The 17279-nt window shown below is 53.4% G+C and overlaps 1 protein-coding gene and 1 long non-coding RNA gene across 4 annotated transcripts in view; one reads left to right on the top strand and one right to left on the bottom strand.

Moving 5' to 3' along the window:
• Window positions 1-17279, bottom strand: part of ZNF423 (zinc finger protein 423) — a 469528-nt gene that overhangs the window by 339086 nt on the left and 113163 nt on the right. The window contains exon 1 of one of the 3 annotated variants that reach the window (XM_081517248.1): window positions 7755-7853. The exons of 1 other annotated variant lie outside the window; for it this stretch is intronic. In XM_081517248.1, coding sequence (XP_081373374.1) covers window positions 7755-7794 — 40 coding nt within the window. In that variant the 5' untranslated portion in view covers window positions 7795-7853. Of the gene's footprint in view, window positions 1-7754; window positions 7854-17279 lie in introns of those variants that run through there. One more of the 3 variants, XM_081517247.1, reaches the window with a different exon arrangement.
• Window positions 838-6817, top strand: LOC145512110 (uncharacterized). The gene is made up of 2 exons (XR_014058282.1): window positions 838-2033; window positions 5172-6817. It is a non-coding gene; the product is annotated as an uncharacterized LOC145512110 (long non-coding RNA).

Raw genomic sequence — 17279 nt, 5'->3', positions numbered from 1 at the left:
ATGGTAATGAACCCAGGATCCTCTAACTTGTAGGAATCCACTGTCTTCCTACACCCAGGCTCCCTCACCTTTTCCAGCATAAAGCCTTGAATTAACTCAATAAACATCTCTTGCACGAATGAGCATTCAAACTAATGAATTCTCCCAAGTTTCATAGCACCAGGAAATAAGTTTATTTACATGCCCTCCCTCCAAAACCAAGGCTCCCGGCACCTCAGACAGCACAACTGGTACAGCTGATGCTCTCACCCCCCAACTCTGGCCTCAGGTGACGTCAGCCCCAACACCCCCATTAGCTGCGAGAGGGAAATTACTGTTAAATTAGTGAGCCCATCTACAGAGCCCCATTTTATATCCCAATTCAGAAGATGACATGAACATCTGCTTTCACTTCAAGACATTAATTTTCAATTATTGGAGAAAAACAAAATTAGTCCTGACAAATTACTGGCGAACACAGTCTCTTGTCTGGCGGTTCATAATAACAACTTTGGGGGCCCACAATTAGAGTCCTCGGCCAGAGTTTCCCAATGCGTCCCTGTCATCTGGAGTCAGTGGCGAGTTCTGTCCACTCTCAGGTAGCTGCCTCTTTGGCGGCCAAGTTCAGAGAGCCGGTTTGCTCTTCCTGAAGAAGGCAGGGATGGAGGTAGGAGGAGTGTAAATAAAAACCTCCACCCTGAGCACTTTTAGCTTTGGACATGTCAAGCCTGCCTCCCTTTCAGCAGCAGAATTTCACACAGGGATGAAAATCACTCCTCAGTTCAAGGGTGCCCAGTAAAGGCACCTTGGAGAACCTTATAATCCCTATTTGCCATCTGCAATGGGAGAAGGGTGGGTTAGAAGGTTCTCTTACGAGATAAAGATGTCATCCAGGATTCTGCATCCAAAACTCACCAGCCCTGGCCTGTGAGATCAGAATGTTTATTATAAATCTTCTGCAGCAAAAAAAACGTTTGCTTGGGGGGGGCTCGCAAAAACCCAGGAACTTGGCTCAACCTGGGTCAGGAAAAAAAGAAAAAAAAAAACAACAGAATTGGCCAAACTTAAGGACCCCAAAGGCTTCCCCCGTGGCTCAGTGGTAAAGAATTCACCTGCCATGCAGGAGACTCAGGTTTGATCCCTGGATCGGGAAGATGCCCGAGAAGGAGATGGCAACCCACTGCAGTATTCTTGCCTGCGAAATCCCAAGGACAGAGTAGCCAGGCAGGCTACAGTTCATGAGGTCACAAAGTCGGACATGAACTTAGAGAATGAGTACACACACACAAACACACACACACACACACACACACAGCACAAGGACCCTAAATCCAGAGCAACCCACTTGATAAGAGATTATCAATACCGTAATCTTATCTGATGGGCTTTTTATGTATCTCAACTGCTGCAGTCACTGTATCAATACGAAGCCACTGAAATGTGAATTCAGAGATAATGATGTGGCAATCTTAGAATTTGACTTGTCACAATTGAAACCAGAGTGTGTTTGCCTAGCTAATGTGTTCTGACTCTTGAGGGGCAGAGGGGGTGGTCACCAGAGGGAAGCAGGTCAAAAAGAAAGAGAGAAAGAAAACAAAACAATGACAACAACCACACAGGAAAATTATATCTTTAAGAAGAGAATGAAAAGACATTGCTACTTCCAAAGTCAACTCTGTAACTGAGCTCCAACATTGTGTAATTGACTTTGCAAGTAGAACAACAGCAACGTAACAAAGAAAATGTCAGTGTTTTCACAGCACTAATCTATAACGCTGGGAGGCCCTCCCGCTGTCAGCCAGGGCTGACAATACAATAGCTTTCAAAGGGATATTACCATCATGCTTTTATTCCTGACATCAATCAAGACAAAGAGAATCCTTTTCACAAGACATTAAAAATCAAACCTTTGTACAAGAAGATAGGTAAGACAGCATTCTCCTTCAAGACAGCTACATGGAGCAATCAGCTAATTGGCGCTCCTTGAAAGAGATAAAGTATTTTTATTTACTGAGTGTACAACCCCAATCGTTGGCTGCCACCGATCCCCGCAGGTAAGCGATGATTCAAAAGTTTCCATCAGCATTTCCCTCACTCCACCCCCACCCCCCACCTCTCCCACAGTCCGTGGGAGCTGACAGTACCAAAAACTTCAAGCGGGATATAACCAATCCAGACTTAATTAGTCCATTTTGGGTGTAAAACTACTCTGATTACCGACTAACATGCTTATACACAAAATGCCCTTTGGAACTGACAGGAATTTGCAGAAACTGTCAGATTCACCAACCAAGGTGTATCAAGGCTTTCCCCAGGTACTCACGATAACGGTGAGCCCACTAACAGTTTTCAAGGTAATCTGTTGTAATTACCTGGACCCAGCGATAAGAAAGGAACCCCGATATCTACTGCAAACATTTTCAAGTTGTCTGAAGATAATATTCTTCACAAATACCAGTGTACCACAGACATGGTCCGGGAAAGGTAAGTCCATCTTAACTTCGGACAAACAAAGAGTTAACTAAACCCACCCATTCACCTCAGTTTAAAAAAAAAAAAAAAAAGATAGGGCCATGAGGACAGAGACCCTCCTCAAGACAGTTTTAGATGCCTAAAAAAAAGAAGTTAGTGACACCTACAGAAACCTGCAGGTCCAGGAGCAGGGAGTTAAGAGGTGTTAACGTTTGCAAGGGTTCATTATCTACCCCCTCCCCAAGCCAGTGAAGTCACATAGCCACCATACCAAGGGGTCCAAGATATCATGTCCCATATCTCTTCAGGGCTTGACAGAGCCACTGCGGTCTAGGGGACACCAGGCCCCTAGGACAGGGAGAGAGAACTCACTCCATTTCCGGCAAGAGGTCCCTCTGGAACTTGGAGCCAAGGTGTTCTGTGACTTTTCCCTCTGGTACCTAACCAACCATCTGCCAAAAATATGCAAGTGAGTCCAGTCACTCAGAGACAGAAATGTTACTCTATACGTGTCTGCAGCAGAAGAGGGTGTGTTTACTTTTCAGACAGAATGGGACACCGTTGTTGGTTTTGAAACAGTCTGAACAACAGGTGCTCTTCATTTTACTGCAAAATGGGCTGAAATGTCAAAAGAAGAGGGAACTGGCCCCAACACTGCCTTGAAGAATTCATCCTTCTACCACCATCACCTAAATCAGCCTTTTTTCCAAGAGCCAGTCAGCCGTCTGCAGCAGTGGCGGGTTTCTTTGGTTTACACATCCAAATGAACAGTTAAGAGAAATCAATGCATCTAATTGCCAGACTATTAAATCCTACATCAGGGGAAGAATTCCACAGCCACGAGCTTAAGAGTTGGCTACCGATATAGCAATTATTGCAACTTTCTATTAGACTGAACCAGACCTGCAGCTTTAGTCTCCAGCTAGGAATGCTATATCAGACGCTGCACTCTAGTTTCCTCCTCCCTTGGTTTTGCCTCCTCCTCCTCTGTTACCATGCTGTAGCAGGCCACCACAGTGCCAGGCTGGTTTTGCCCAGTTTCTTCACAACTGTAAAGTCACCAGCATCTTGCACCTTCATGCAATGCACACTTGGCACCTTATGGTTAAACATTTAGCAGGGCCCTCCTGTCCAAGACACAGAGTTAAACTGTATTGCTTAATAAGTTTTTGCATGAAAGAAGTGGAAGAATCTAAATGGCAATTACTAGACATAAAGGATGTTTTCTAGACTGAGACAGGTCCTTCCAAAGCTGGAAGTTAGTGACTTCACTGAGGAAGAGGGAATTAAATATTAGGTTTAAATGTTAGCTGCCCCAATCCACATAGAAAGCTAAAGACCCTATAAAGCATTTGTTTTGCCCTTCCTACAAGATCATGTACATTTAGCCAAACAAATCTTGACAATTTACACTTGTATGCAGTCTCGGCTGAATCAAGAAACCTGTAACCTCAGAATGCCTCTATTTATTACATCTCAATTATTTCCATGGAAACACGAGCAGTGTCGAACTACACTGTTCCCAAGTCCTTAGACAACCAAATTTATAAGATGGACTTTGGAGGAGCTATGGGCTGGCAGGAGCAGAAGATAGACAAGGGGAGGGGAGCACAGAGAAGTCACTGGGGGTAGTTTTAGGATGTTGGGGTTGGGGGTGCATGGACACAGTCTAAGTGCTAATTAATATTAAGAGCTGTAATTAAGAGGCAATTGCTCAATGGAGAAAAATCAACAGCATTACCAATTATTCAAAAGTTTTAAGCCGGAGCCTGGGAAAAAAAGATGTGTTAATTTTCCACATAAATGGAGAGGCTGTTCTGTGGATCTGAAGAGGCAGTGTGGGTACAGTGAGACAGGTTAACAAACCACCTGATATCATCAGCAGAAATAACATCAGTGAGATGTGATAGGAACAGCCCCGGAGAATGAGGCCAAAATTATCAAAGGGAACAAATCATCTCCCAACAGCCACACCACACCACCGGGAAACAGAAAAGAGAGAGAATGGTGTCGGAGGGGGAAAGCGGTCAGAAAATGTGACTTTTGTAACATTCATCGTTTTTTTGGTGTGTGTGGTTTTTTTTTTAAATCACAAGGTTTTTGAAAACCAATGAGGCTATTCCCCCCACTGCCCTACTGCCCGGCCCCCTTCCCTATTTGTTGGGTGTGCTCCCTGGGTTTTCCAAAGAAGGACAAACATCCTGAGGGGGACAAGTGACCCCACTCCAGAAGGGAGGTTGTGTCTGTGAGTGGGAAGTGAAACCCCCCCACGAAGGCCTGTTTGATTTTCAAAGCAGCAATGCCATGCTTTCAAATCATACTTTCTGAGCATCCATTAGAAACTGTTATATTTCTGTCTTTCCTTCCTGCTATGGGCTTTCACATTTCCGAGATCAATTATGAACTATACCGTCAAGCGACTTTCACAGCAGAACGCGCGGGCCGGGGAAGTCCACAATGCCTCTACTTTAACCCTGACACACAGCAATGGAGGCAAAATAAAATCAAATACAATTTAAAAGGCACCACTGTTCCTTAAGAATTATCTTTAAGGGTGAAGACCTTGTCATTTTAAACACTTGGTATGGAGCTGTCCACACTCAAACATACAATTTTGAATATTGCTCTGGGGGGGGCTGGGGGGGCAGTTCTTGAAAAGCAATAAATCCTTCATGTGCTGTAAGATAATTATCTTCTCTCTTAATTCCTCCCTGGACAAGTGGCTGCATCTCCACCCTGTTCAACCCAGTAAACTGAATAAACGGCGAAATGCTGAGAGGCACGAGTTGGAACTGCTTTTGGAAAATGCAAAGAACTGAGGGAAGAAACAGGATCTCAGACTCCAGCGCTGTGTGGTTGATATTTACAACACTTCTCAAAATGCCTACCCTGGCCTTGTTCCCACTTTGCTGTCTTCCCCACCACCAACTGGGTCTTCCCAGGTGGCTCAGTGGTCAAGAATCTGCCTGCCAAGCAGGAGACGCAGGTTCGATCCCTGGGCTGGGAAGCTCCCCTGGAGAAGGAAATGGCAATCTGCTCCAGTATTCTTGCCTGGAAAAACCCATAGACAGAGGAGCCTGGCAGGCTACAGTCCATGGGGTTGCAAAAGAGTAGGACATGACTTAGTGACTAAACAACAAAACAGTCAGCTTGAATTCTCTGCTATCTATACACGTTCATATATATATACATCGAGAGAAACATTCATTACAAATCATGTCCAAGCTCATTTCATGAATGTTTGCAGTCTGATTCTTGAGTCTTTCTCAGAGATACACAGAGTGGTTTTAGAATTAGGTTCCAGCAACTCTGAAACCCCCACCCATCTGTTCCCAGCAAATTGCTCTACCTTTTCCTTCTGACATAAGGAGGTAGGGAGGCTTGGGTTCAGGTTAGAGGTGGTTAAGTTCTGCATCTTCCTCTGTGAAAAACCTGCTTCAACACACAGATTTAATTCAAAATCAACTGCCCAAGTTAGATAGAAACCCCTTTTCCAACGAGACTCCAATTGTACATTTTCTTCTGGGCCACCTTAAGTGGCTCTTGAAGGAGTGAGCAGTGAGCCAGGGAAAGAGAAAAGAAATCAAATATTATTTCAGGCCGAGAACCCTTCTATTCAGCACAAGGACAAACATCTACCGTCTTCCTGTCTCGCTCTTGAGGTCTCTCTCTTCTGGTTTCAACCAGAATACCCTGTAGACCCTCCAGTTCTGTGGAACAGATCTGGCTATCCAGAACTAGGATGCCTGCCAGGGTGAGGGGAACAAGACCAACTTCTCTCAAGGAAAGAGAGGAAAAGAGAGCAGCCAGATTGCTGAGTTCGGACTGAGTTGGCCTGCGTCTCAGATGACAAGGAGAATCTCCGTCGAGCCCAGTACCCAAGATGTCCTGGGACTTTGGAAGGAGAGCAATGGCGGGTGTCCCACGACCCTCCTTGCCAGATTCAGTCCCAGCCATTCCAGCCTGGAGCAAGGCTGGCAGGAAGGGAGCAGAGGCCCCTGCGCCTTCCCGCGCAGGCCTCCAGGAAATGAACTTTTCAGAGCAGAACTGGGCTCGGGCCAGAGGTCATCAAGAGAGTTGGGAGAGGACAAGGGCCTCGGGACTTTTGGCTCCAGAGATGTAGCCGCTCTCACCCTGTCCTTCCTCTATCATCTCCCAGCGCGGGCGGGAGGCCGGGCACCCACCCGGGGGGACTGGAATCGGGACAAAGCAGCAGGCGAGGCCTGGAGAAGCCAGCGGGTGGGGAAAGAAGGGCAGGGGAGGAGCTCAGTTGCCCTCACGCGGCATCTCCCCGGGGGCCTCTGCTCTCCAGGGGGCCCGCTCGGGCCGCAGGCGCTCGGTAGAAATAGAAAGCGAGGCAAGGACACGAAGAGGTGTGTGTGTGCGTGCGTGCGTGTGTGTGTGTGTCCTCAAAAGTGTGCATTCCGGGGATCCGATTCGAGAAGCCGGCCTAGGTGTCGAGAATGTAGGGGCCCAGGGTCGCGTCCCTGGAGCTCTCGGCGGAGGGGCGCGCGCGGCAGCCGCTGCGCTCCCCTGGGGACCCGCGTCCCGCCGGCGCAGCGCAGACAATAAACTCCTGGCGGAGGCTCCCAGCCCGGTTGGCCTCGGTGGAGGAGGCAGGAAGTGTGGGGGCCCAGGCCGGGAGGGCGGCCTGGGCAGGGTGCAGGGAGGGGCGCCCGGCGGCCAGGGCGGGGACCCGGGGCGCGCGCAAGCTACGCCCGACGACCAAGGCGTCCCGGGGCGACAAGGCGTGGACGGAGGAAAGGCGGCAAGGCCCCGGGCCCAGCGAGAGCGGCCTCGGAGCTACTGGCCTCCTGGGCGCCGGTCCTCACCGCCTCTTCCTTCCTCCCGCCGCCCGCCCGCCCGCCCGCCGCCCGCCGCCGCCGCCGCCGCCGCCGCCGCCGCCGCCGCCGCCGCCGAGATTCGCAATCCCCGCCAAGTCGGGCCCGCACCCCTTGATTGGCCACGCGGGCCCGGGGCCCGCACGGAGGGAGCAGCGAGGGCCCCTCGGCGGCGCCCCCAGGCCCGCGTCCCCCGCGGGCGGCGGCGCCGGGCCCTGAGAGGGTCCGGGCGGCTAGGGTGTCCGCGATGTGCCCCCTCCGCCGCCTCCGCCTCCGCCTCCCGCTCGCGGCTTCCTCCTCCCCCTCCTCTTCCTCCTCCTCCGCCTCCGCCTCCTCTGCCGCCTCCTCCTCCTCTCCGCTCGCTCGCTTGGGTCCCCGGCCGCCCGCCCGCTCGCCGGTCCCTCCTCCCTCGCTCCCTCCCTCCTCGCTCGCTCGCGCCTCCGCCGGGCCTCGCTCGCTCACCTTTCACCGAGCGCGGCTTCGCCTGCTTCCGCCTGGACATGTCCGGGGCTCCCGGCGCTCCGTCGCCCTCCGCGGCCGGCTCCCCCCGCCGCCCCCTGCCGCCCCGGGCTGCCCTTCTCCCCCTTCTCCTCCTCCTGCCTCTCGGAAACTTTTTTTTTTGCTGCCGGCTCGGCAGCTGTGGGGAGCGGATCGCAGGTCCGGGGCGGCCTCCCTGGGGGGGGCGGCCCGGGCCGGCCGAGGCCGCTCCGGGGCGGGGGGAGGCCCGGGGGGCGCGCCGAGGCCCTGCCTGTTGCAATGCGGCAGCCGGGGGCTCTCGGTCCCAGCGGCGGTCCCAGCGGCGCGGGGAGTCCGGAGGCCACTCGGCCGAGCCGAGTTATGCAAAAAAAAAAAAAAAAAAGCCGCCCCCCTCCTCCTCCCCACCCCCCGCCGGCCCCCGGCCCCAGCGGCCCCCTCCCTCCCTCCCCCACCCCACCGCCACCCTCACCCTCCTCCTCCTTCTCCTCCTCCGCCCCTTGCCGGATTTTTGTGCAAAGTTTGCAGGCGTCCGGCTACGCAGCCCGGTGCGGAGCTCACAATGAACCCATCTGAGGAGGGGGGACGGGGCTGGAGTCGAGGGGGTCTCAGGAGGGGAGGAGACCGAGAGGCGGTCGGGAGCGCGAAAGCTCAATACCCCCCGGAAAAAAAAAAGCCTTCAAATTATCCCCTACCGCCCAAAAAAATAATAATAAATATTAATGGTTTTAAAATGCCCAAACGCCGGGTTTGGAGATTATGATGGATGGGGACGGGGATCCCTCAACTCAGCCTACTTGGGGGGCTCGAAACGGCCGCAGCCGCTTGGAAGCCGCAGCTCGGGGCCCCTAGCTCACGCCCCCTTCTCTGGCTCTCGACTCGGTCCGGCGCCGGCCCCCCGGAGGAGGAAGGGGCGCGCGGGGGCGCTCAGGCGGCGGCAGGCAGGCGCGCCCGTGCCCCGGGCATCGCTCAGCCCGTGCGCCGGGCCGCCGCTGCCTGCCCTCGGGCTGCGGTGCTCAGCGCGAGACGCGCAGGCGATCCCCAGGCCGGTGCCAATTCGCCGGCCCCGCTAGCTGCCTCCATGGACCAAGGGCTCGGAGAGGCGGGAGGCGGCGGCCGCGGCGGCGGAGGAGGAGGACGAGCAGGCGGCGGCCGGGCTCCCGTCCTCCTGGGCAGCGGCGGCGGCGGCTGCGCCCCGGCTCCTCCGCGCTCCAGCCGGCGCCGGCCCGCCCGCCAGCCTCCCTTGCGCTCCTGTCTTCTTTGTGGTCGCTGGCTCTCCTCCTCCCGATCCGGCTGCTGGGGCTGCACTGCAGAGACACATAATAAAGCCAGGCTTGGCTGGAAATGTAGCCGGGTCCCAGCAGGAGGATGTGAGGAGCGGAGTCCCGGCGGGGGAGCGCTCTGATCCCGTGGGGCGCCCCGCACTGCTCCGGCTCGGATCAGACGGAGAGAGGGCCAACAGCACCGAGCGATGGACAGCGCTGGAAATACAGCTCTGGCCGCCCGCAAAACCCGGACCGCGGCGGCGGCGGCAGGCACGGCGCGGGCGCGGGCACCGCACCGGCACGCGGGGCCCCAACTCCGGCGCTGGCGGCCCCGGGGAAGGGAGGAGGGAACAGCTACAGGGCCCACGCGTGCTGTCAAGCTCGCCAAGATACCTTTGCATCACAAACTGCAAAAAGTGAAGAAATTGGGGGGAAGGGAGCAAACTGGGGTGAATTGCCCTAGCACTGCCAGCTCTGCAAATTGTACCCCACGCATATGCATTATCCCTGAACCCGGTTTTTCCTTCTCGGATACTGCCCATCAATCGGTGTTTGAAGACCATTCCTGCCCCATATCCAGAAACTCTTACTCTACTGGGCTAAATCTTTTCCACCCCAACACCTGAATCTGTAGAGTTCCCGCGTCTGGTTGCACGCTTCTTCGCTAATACTGTAAAGAAACACCTTAGCCCCGAAACATTGCAGTAGCACTTCCTGCTCCCGAGATTGACAAACAGACCAGCTCCTACTTGACACAAAGTTTTGCCCCAGCCACCAGGGGGCGCCTCGGGTCCTAGCAGCTCTTGAACAGATCGAGGCTTGGGTCTCGGAGCCTCGAAGGGAAGGGCTCAGATTTAGGAAAAGTCTTCTCCAGGCGGCTCCCCTAAACCGTTTCTTAGCCTCTTCCGTTCCCCACAAGCTGCAGGAGGCCAGGTTCAGGGTGGGTAAAAGGACCTGACATCTCCCGGCCTCCCACCCCGCCCTTCCTTGGGCGAGTGGCGCCACCTTGGGCCGGCGAGCCCCAGAGCTGGGAGAGCCGAGCGAGTGCGCAGCGCGGCGCTGAGGGTTATCAATCTCGCGGATCGATAAGTTGCCGCTTGGAGAGGGGAGGGCTGTGTCCCCTCGGAGACGAGTTACCCAGGGCAACCTTTCACGGAAGAACCTGCTGCCCGCCGAAAGCCGCGCCGGGGCCGACAGGGCAACGGCGCCCGCTCCAAGCAGGACGCCTGCGCCCCGCAGTTTCCTAGCCCGCCCGCCAGCCGGGCCCGCGCCCCACTCGGCGAGCTTCGAAGTCCCGCTCAGCCCCGCTCGCCTCTCTGGGCCTCCGGGTCCCGACCCCGTGCTGGGCTGATAGCAGAAGTAGATGCCACCCCCGCCTCCCCAGCGGCTGGGGGGCTGGCTGGGATGGGCCTTGAGGCAGGATCCGGGGAGAAAACCAAGCTAGCGCGCTCAAGGCCGTCTCCGAGGTAGAGTCGGGCGACCAGCGAAACGCGACGCCTCCGAGGCATACACCCTGCCACCAGGAGACCGACAGCGAGTGTCCCGAGAGGGGCCACGACCAGGACAGAGCCGTCCCCTGACTGGGACTCAGGCCCTGAGAGTCGCCCCCTCCCTCCATGAGGGCTGCCTCCCCCGCCCCGGGTCGCTGCTTCCCCAGCTCCTGCGTCCTAGAGTGTCCGACATCTCTGGGCCTTCCCAGAGGGAAACGGGAGCCGCCTCCCGCAGCTCAGGGACGGCCGGGGTGAGGAGGAGAAGGGGTGCCAAGGGCCACAGCGAGGGCAGAGGCCGCGAGGCGCCTGGGAAGGAGCCAGGAAGGAGGGACCGAAGCAGCAGCTCCCCACCCCCGCCGGCGCCTGGGATCGCGGCCCGCGGAGAGAGGCTGACAGGCGGCAGATGGCACACGCTGGGGGAGGGGGGCGATTGGCCGCGGCTCCGGGGTGCCCCCGCCGTGGGCTGCCTCTCCTAGGGGGAGGGGGCGGAGAACAGCCCCCGGCTCGCCCTCCCGGGCTCTCTGGGGGGCTGTAGACTGCGGATCTTGCCCAGCCGGGAGCCGGGAGAGAGAGGGGGTGGACAAAAGGAGCGCGCGGTGGGGAAGGGGCTGCTGGAGGAAAGGAGGGGTCACCGGGCAGGGAGGACTGGCTGGAAACCCGCGGCGCTGCCCTTTTTCCACCCTAGGGAACTGCGGAAGGCCCAGAGGGCAGAGGCAGGGGAAACGGGATGGGGGCAGGCGATAGTCTATCCACGAGGGCACTAAGGCACAAGGACTGGGGGTCCTGGAGACGTGCACAAAGTTTTTTGATCGCCGTCTCCAGCGTCGCCGTCGCGCACGTTCGCGTCCCGACGCCCCCCGCCCCCCCCCGCCCAAGACCTGGCTGCCGTCTCCCAGCTCAGTGGTAGTCAGGGTGCCAAGGGAGCCCCACCTCGTCCCTGCCTCACCCGGCCCGCTTTCTGAGCAGCTTGTTTCATTTTTAACTCCTTCCAGAAATAATGCTGTTTTAAGGAAAATTCCAGAGCAGCATAACTCTGGGAGCTCCTACTGAAAGGGTCTCAAGGGGATCGGGGATCCTCCTGAGCTGAGGGCAGGGTTAGCTGCCTGCCGCCTGGGCTCTGCTCCTCACCAGCCTTGGAGACCTGAGATCAGAAAAAGGTCATTTTTAGGTGATGTTTTGTATCGCACCTGCCTAACTTCCTACAGAAGATCCAAGAGTCTGGGCTCCTCCTGCCATGAGAAAGTCTCCCTATGGCTTCTTCTTCCTCATCTGCCAAGGGGAGAGCTGTTTCTGCCCAACCCAAAGAATAAGCTGGGAAAAACCCTTTGTAAACCGTTAAGGAGCCGCCATCATAAATGCAAGAGAAATTACAAGTTAACCTTTTTGAAAACAGGTAAGACCTTGCGTGGAGCTTCCCTGATATCTCAGCTGGTAAAGACTCCACCTGCAATGTAGGAGACCCCAGTTTGATTGCTGAGTTGTGAAGATCCTCTGGAGAAGTGATAGGCTACCCACTCCAGTATTCTTGGCTCTGGTGGCTCAGACGGTAACGAATCCGCCTGCAGTGTAGGAGACCTGGGTTCTTTCCCTGGATTGGGAAGATCCCCTGGAGGAGGGCACGGCAACCCACTACAGTATCCTTGCCTGGAGAATCCATGGACAGAGGAGCCTGGCGGGCTACAGTCCATGGGGTTGCAAAAAGTCAGACACAACTGAGTGACTAAGCATAGCACAGCACAGCACCAGACCATGCTCACATAAATGGGCAACTTCACCAGAGGACAGGGCGCCTCTCACCCAACGTGCTACCTTTTCCCCTCCAATTCGGCTTGCTTCTAATGATGTATCCCCAGACACACAGCAAATGAGGTTCCTCCTTGAGCTTCAAAAAGAAGCAAGCATACTCCAGAACAGTCTGGTGAATGCAGAAGGGGCTGTGGGTGACAAAACACAAGATAAGACAATAAAGTAAAATGAGATAGGGTTCCTTTTGACCTCTACACTAGCATCCTTGAGAAGTCTCCAGAGTTTTCTAGAGGTACTTTGCAAAAAGTGACCAAATGACCGCATTCTCCTGCTATACATACACACATGCATACACTTAGATTAAATGACACCTGAATATATACAATTTGGAATTTGTGATCTTGGTTTTCTTTTGTTTGCTAGCTTTTTTGTTTGTTTTTGGCTGCTCTGGGTCTTCCTGGGGGCTCACAGGCTCTTCTGTACAGCCCGTGGACTTTCTCTTGTTGCAGCGCACAATCTCTAGAGCGTGGGCTCGGTAGTTGCAGTGCTCCAACTATGTTGCCCTGCAGCATGTGGAATCTTAATTCCCCGACCAGGGATCCAACCCATGTTTCCTGCATTGGAAGGCAGATTCTTAACCACTGGACCACAGGGAAGTCCCTGTTTACCGTTTTAATAACTTGAGAGTCACACTCTCCACTGGAAAAATTTGCATCAGCCTGTAAGAAACAGTCATTTTGGAGAGGGAAGATGAAGCCCTAGTTTCCCCCCAGGAAATAAGTTCATTCCTTTGTTGTTGGTTTATTCAACCATCATTTATTCATTGTGTGCCTACTGTGTGCCCAAACTGAGGATAAGACAGTGAACAAGAAGGACTACAGTCTCTCCCTGCTGGGTCGTCTTCTCTGATGCGGAGGCTGACTTTTTAATAAATGACCACATAAATAATTATTTAATTACCACTTTGAACAATCCTGAGAAGGAAAAATTGAGTGCAAATGAGGCCAAAAATCAGAGGGTCTCAGTGGTGGTCTAGCCAAGAGCCTGGAGGAGGAGGAAGAAGTCAGGGAAAAGGACAGAGAACCGAGTTCCTGGTGGGGTGAACAGTGCGTATAAAGGGCAGGATGTGGAAAGGAAATGGGTGATTCCGAGGGAAAGTTGTCACAGTTGAGAGCTAAGGGCCCAAGGAAACTGGGGTTGCCAGGCTTAGGAACCAATTTGATCCATCTTCTAGTCCAGTCTGTCTCATTACCTCTGGGGAGACCTCAAGAAGGGACTCTGTGCCTCCATTTTCTCATCTGCAAAATGGGAATATAGAGAATGTGAATCTCATGGGGTTGTCCCAAGATTTCTTGTTAGTTAAGTATTGCTGGTCTGGGCCACATGACCAAGGGAAGGTCACGAGGCTTCCTTCCTTTCCCTTCCTGTCTCTCCCCTTTACCAATCCTCAAGTTCAAAAATATTTCTAGAGAGAGACGCCAATCACGCAATTACAAATTCCCTCCTTGACCAGCAAGCGCCTCCTTTCCTGGGCTGCTGCTTTCTAGAAGTTTTCTAGCATCTTTAGGTCTACGGAGAAGGCTCTGTGTTCAAGAGGACTTGACAGCTCCTTTTTCTCTTTTACATTTTTGTTTCATGGTAATGACCCACTACTTGTGGAACCCAGGTTTTCCTGGCACTCCTGTCCTGGGGGTACTCAGGAAGCAATGACTATGCCCCACGGTTGAATCTGTCAGGAGACAGCCTGTCACCTTGACTATGAACTGACCACCATCCACCAGTCAGGGGTTCCTGCCTCCACAGCTGGCTTTGCAGCACTGAGGAGTCCTTTCACATGGCTTGGTCTGGAAGCTTCTGAGACTTCAGAACAGAGTAAGTCAAAATAGAAAGAGTCCCTTTCTCTGCTCTTAGTTCTCAGCCCTGGGGAGGGAAATCCCCACAGATGCTCCTGAAATTCCCCAAGGGTCCCCAGTGGCCCCCACCCATGACCACAATTCAAAGAAGCCAGCGGCAGGCCCAGACATCTGTGTCCCTGGAGCTGAGGGAGTAGAGGGCCAAAAACAATAAGTCGGGTGTGGGAACCTCTTGTCTTCTCCAGTTTCTGTTCAGCTGGGAAAGCCATTTCTATTTTATCATTACTATTATACTTATTTAATTCTTTAAGCATCAGCAGTCTTTGCAGGGAACACCCACAAGGCGGCAAAGAAACCAATTTGACATGAGGGTCCCCATGGACTCACGCCTGGGAAAGCTTGACACCCCTGATCTGGCCCCGAGACCTCTACCCAGATGACCTCCGGCTGCCCCAGGGCACAGCACACGCAAACCTGCGGTCACTCTCAAAATGATTCTTTTCCAATGTTTTTGTGATTCACTTTGATAGAAAAAAAAAAAAGCAATCCAGTGTATAATGAATGTGATAAATGTCCAACTTTCTAAGCTTGAATGGGAGTGGTTATATCAGGCAGGGGCACATTTCAGAACTAGTTGCAAGGCCTTCGGCTGTCGGTAGCTCCATCAGCCACCAATGTTTTACCAATTAGCAAACAGGATGTCCAAAAAAGTGACAGACTTAGAAATGGGCTTTCATTGGTGGAATTCAAAGCATTCAAGGTACAGTTGAGCACAGTGTTCTGGAGATGCTCCTCACCTTGCCTGCACAAGGAGAATGAATCTGGTGAGCCTGAGGCAATCTGTCCCCTTAGGGGAAACCCCTTCCCTCCTCCCACCCCCCAGGCTCCATCCTTTCAGGGTCCTGGGTCTCACCATCAGAAATAATGTCTCACTGCAGGGTATCCAGCAGAGGATACAGCATCCTGCCTGGCAGTGAGATGGGTCTTGTTCAGAGTGTACCTCTCACATCATAAGTGGTTATAGGACCTGTTTTGTCTTGGGGTGATCCTGCTTTCACAACTTTGGGTGCGAGGCAGAATTGACCAGAGACTTGTGTTCACCATCACCTGGTAGAGACAGGTAAGAATAGCAAATGCTGGGACTTCCCTGGTGGCTCAATGGTAAAGAATCCACCTGCCAGTGTAGGAGATACAGGTTTGATCCCTGGTCTGGGAAGATTCCCACGTGCCTTGGAGCACCTAAGCCCGTGTGCCACTGCTACTGAGCCTGTGCTCTAGAGCCTGGGAGCCACAACTACTGAAGCCCATGCACCCTAGAGCCTGTCTCCACAACAAGAGATGCCACGGCAGTGAGAAGCCTGAGCACCTCAACTAGAGAGTAGCTCCCCTCACCGCCACTTGCTGCAAACTGAAGAAAAGACCGTCCTGCAACAAGGATCCAGCACAACCTTGAGTAAACACAATTTTCAAAAAGAGAATAACAAATGCTTACCCACTTCCAACCAATACTGTGACCACTATTTTTTTACAAAGAAGACCTAAGAGTGTGCAGGACCAAACTCACTAAGGTAATTTTGAAAAAAAAAAAAAGCGATATTGGGTTGTTTCCTTGCATGTACCCTTTTCCCTCCCATCCACCAGCATCATGAAAAGAACCTATTAGGTGTCCAGGCCTAAAAGAAACACCATGGAGATTTCAGACGAGCACCAGCATGTGTGGTCCCTGCACTGTGCTGTGTGCTAAGTCCCTTCAGTCGTGTCCAACTCTGTGCAACCCTACCGACTGCAGCCCGCCAGGCTCCTCTGTCCATGGGATTCTCCAGGCAAGAATACTGGGATGGGTTGCCATTTCCTTCTCCAGGGGATCTTCCCGACCCAGGGATCGAACCTGTGTCTCTTATGTCTCCTGAATTGGCAGGCGGCTTCTTTACCACTAGCACCACCTGGGAAGCCCTTGGTCCCTGTACTGGACACCTCCAATTAAGGACCCAAAGCCCACAAGTAGGAAGGGTCCAGTGAGATCATCGGGGCTAAGCCTGCCCTGCTCCCCACTATGTTTCCAGTGCCCCACAAATGCTCAGAACTTAGGACACTGGGAGGAAAACTCAATTTGTGCAGCATACAGAAGAAGTACCCACTACATCTCTGTGCAGTCAACCATTTTCACATGGTTCATTGGGTGGACAACGGAGACCAATTGGTAAAAACTTTTGCCTGCCCAGTGAGGTCAAATTGAAAGCTATTTCAGAGCAGATCCCCAGGTTTTGACAAGAATCTCCTTCACGCCACAGTGCCCACTTCATGCCCAGTGAATGGTGGTGACTGGAGAAGGAAGATGACCCCAGAAGCCAGAGGCAGACTCTAAGACACACAGGGCCACCGCAAGCATAGAGGCTGGTCTCAGAGAAAGCGCTCAGCCTCTCAAGCCAGACAGGCCTTGATTTGAATCCCAGGGCAAAGTGAACAAGAGAATAATGCCAATATGGCATAGGTGGTTGTGAGCCGTAAGATAATCCCACCGTTGACCTGCCTCAGTCATGTGTGGAGGGCATGAAATGAGCAGTGTCATCACATGCCTGGCATACAGCATGGGACACAGTCGGCGCTTGAGAAATGTTACATTTTGACTGTGGTTCTTCTTCAGTGAGGGCTATGACTATGACCCTGCTGAGGGGTGGGCTGACAGGGAGGAGAGCTCACTGGCGAGGCTGGGAATCAGCGAAGGCCAGAGAAGAAAGCTGTCCAGACAGCTTCCCTAAGAGGAGCTCTCTTATATCTGCCTGTTTCCTCCATTCATTCCCAGGTCCTTTTGTACTGTACAGGCTTAATAAACATCAGCTATTGTCAATGCTGTGTATGCTCAGTCGCTCAGTCATGTCCAACTCTTTGCGACCCCATGGACTGCAGTCCACCAGGCTCCTCTGTCTGGGTTGGGATTTCCCAGGCAAGAATATTGGAGTGAGTTGCCATTTCCTCCTCCAGGGGATCTTCCCAACCCAGGGATTGAACCAGCGTCTCCTGCATCTCCTACATTGCCAGGTGGATTCTTTACCACTGAGCCATCTGGGAAGCACAGCTACTGTTAGTATAGGCAAAGCACACACAATAGCTGCTCAGTAAGTTTAGGTTCTCTGGGTGGCCTCAGACAAACCCTCTCTC

Source organism: Giraffa tippelskirchi, chromosome 7 (assembly GCF_054371585.1).
Source record: "Giraffa tippelskirchi isolate mGirTip1 chromosome 7, T2T-mGirTip1v1.2.pri, whole genome shotgun sequence".
Taxonomy (NCBI): domain Eukaryota; kingdom Metazoa; phylum Chordata; class Mammalia; order Artiodactyla; family Giraffidae; genus Giraffa; species Giraffa tippelskirchi.
The sequence above is the reverse complement of the archived record's forward strand: the minus strand, read 5'-3'. Positions and strand labels throughout refer to the sequence as shown.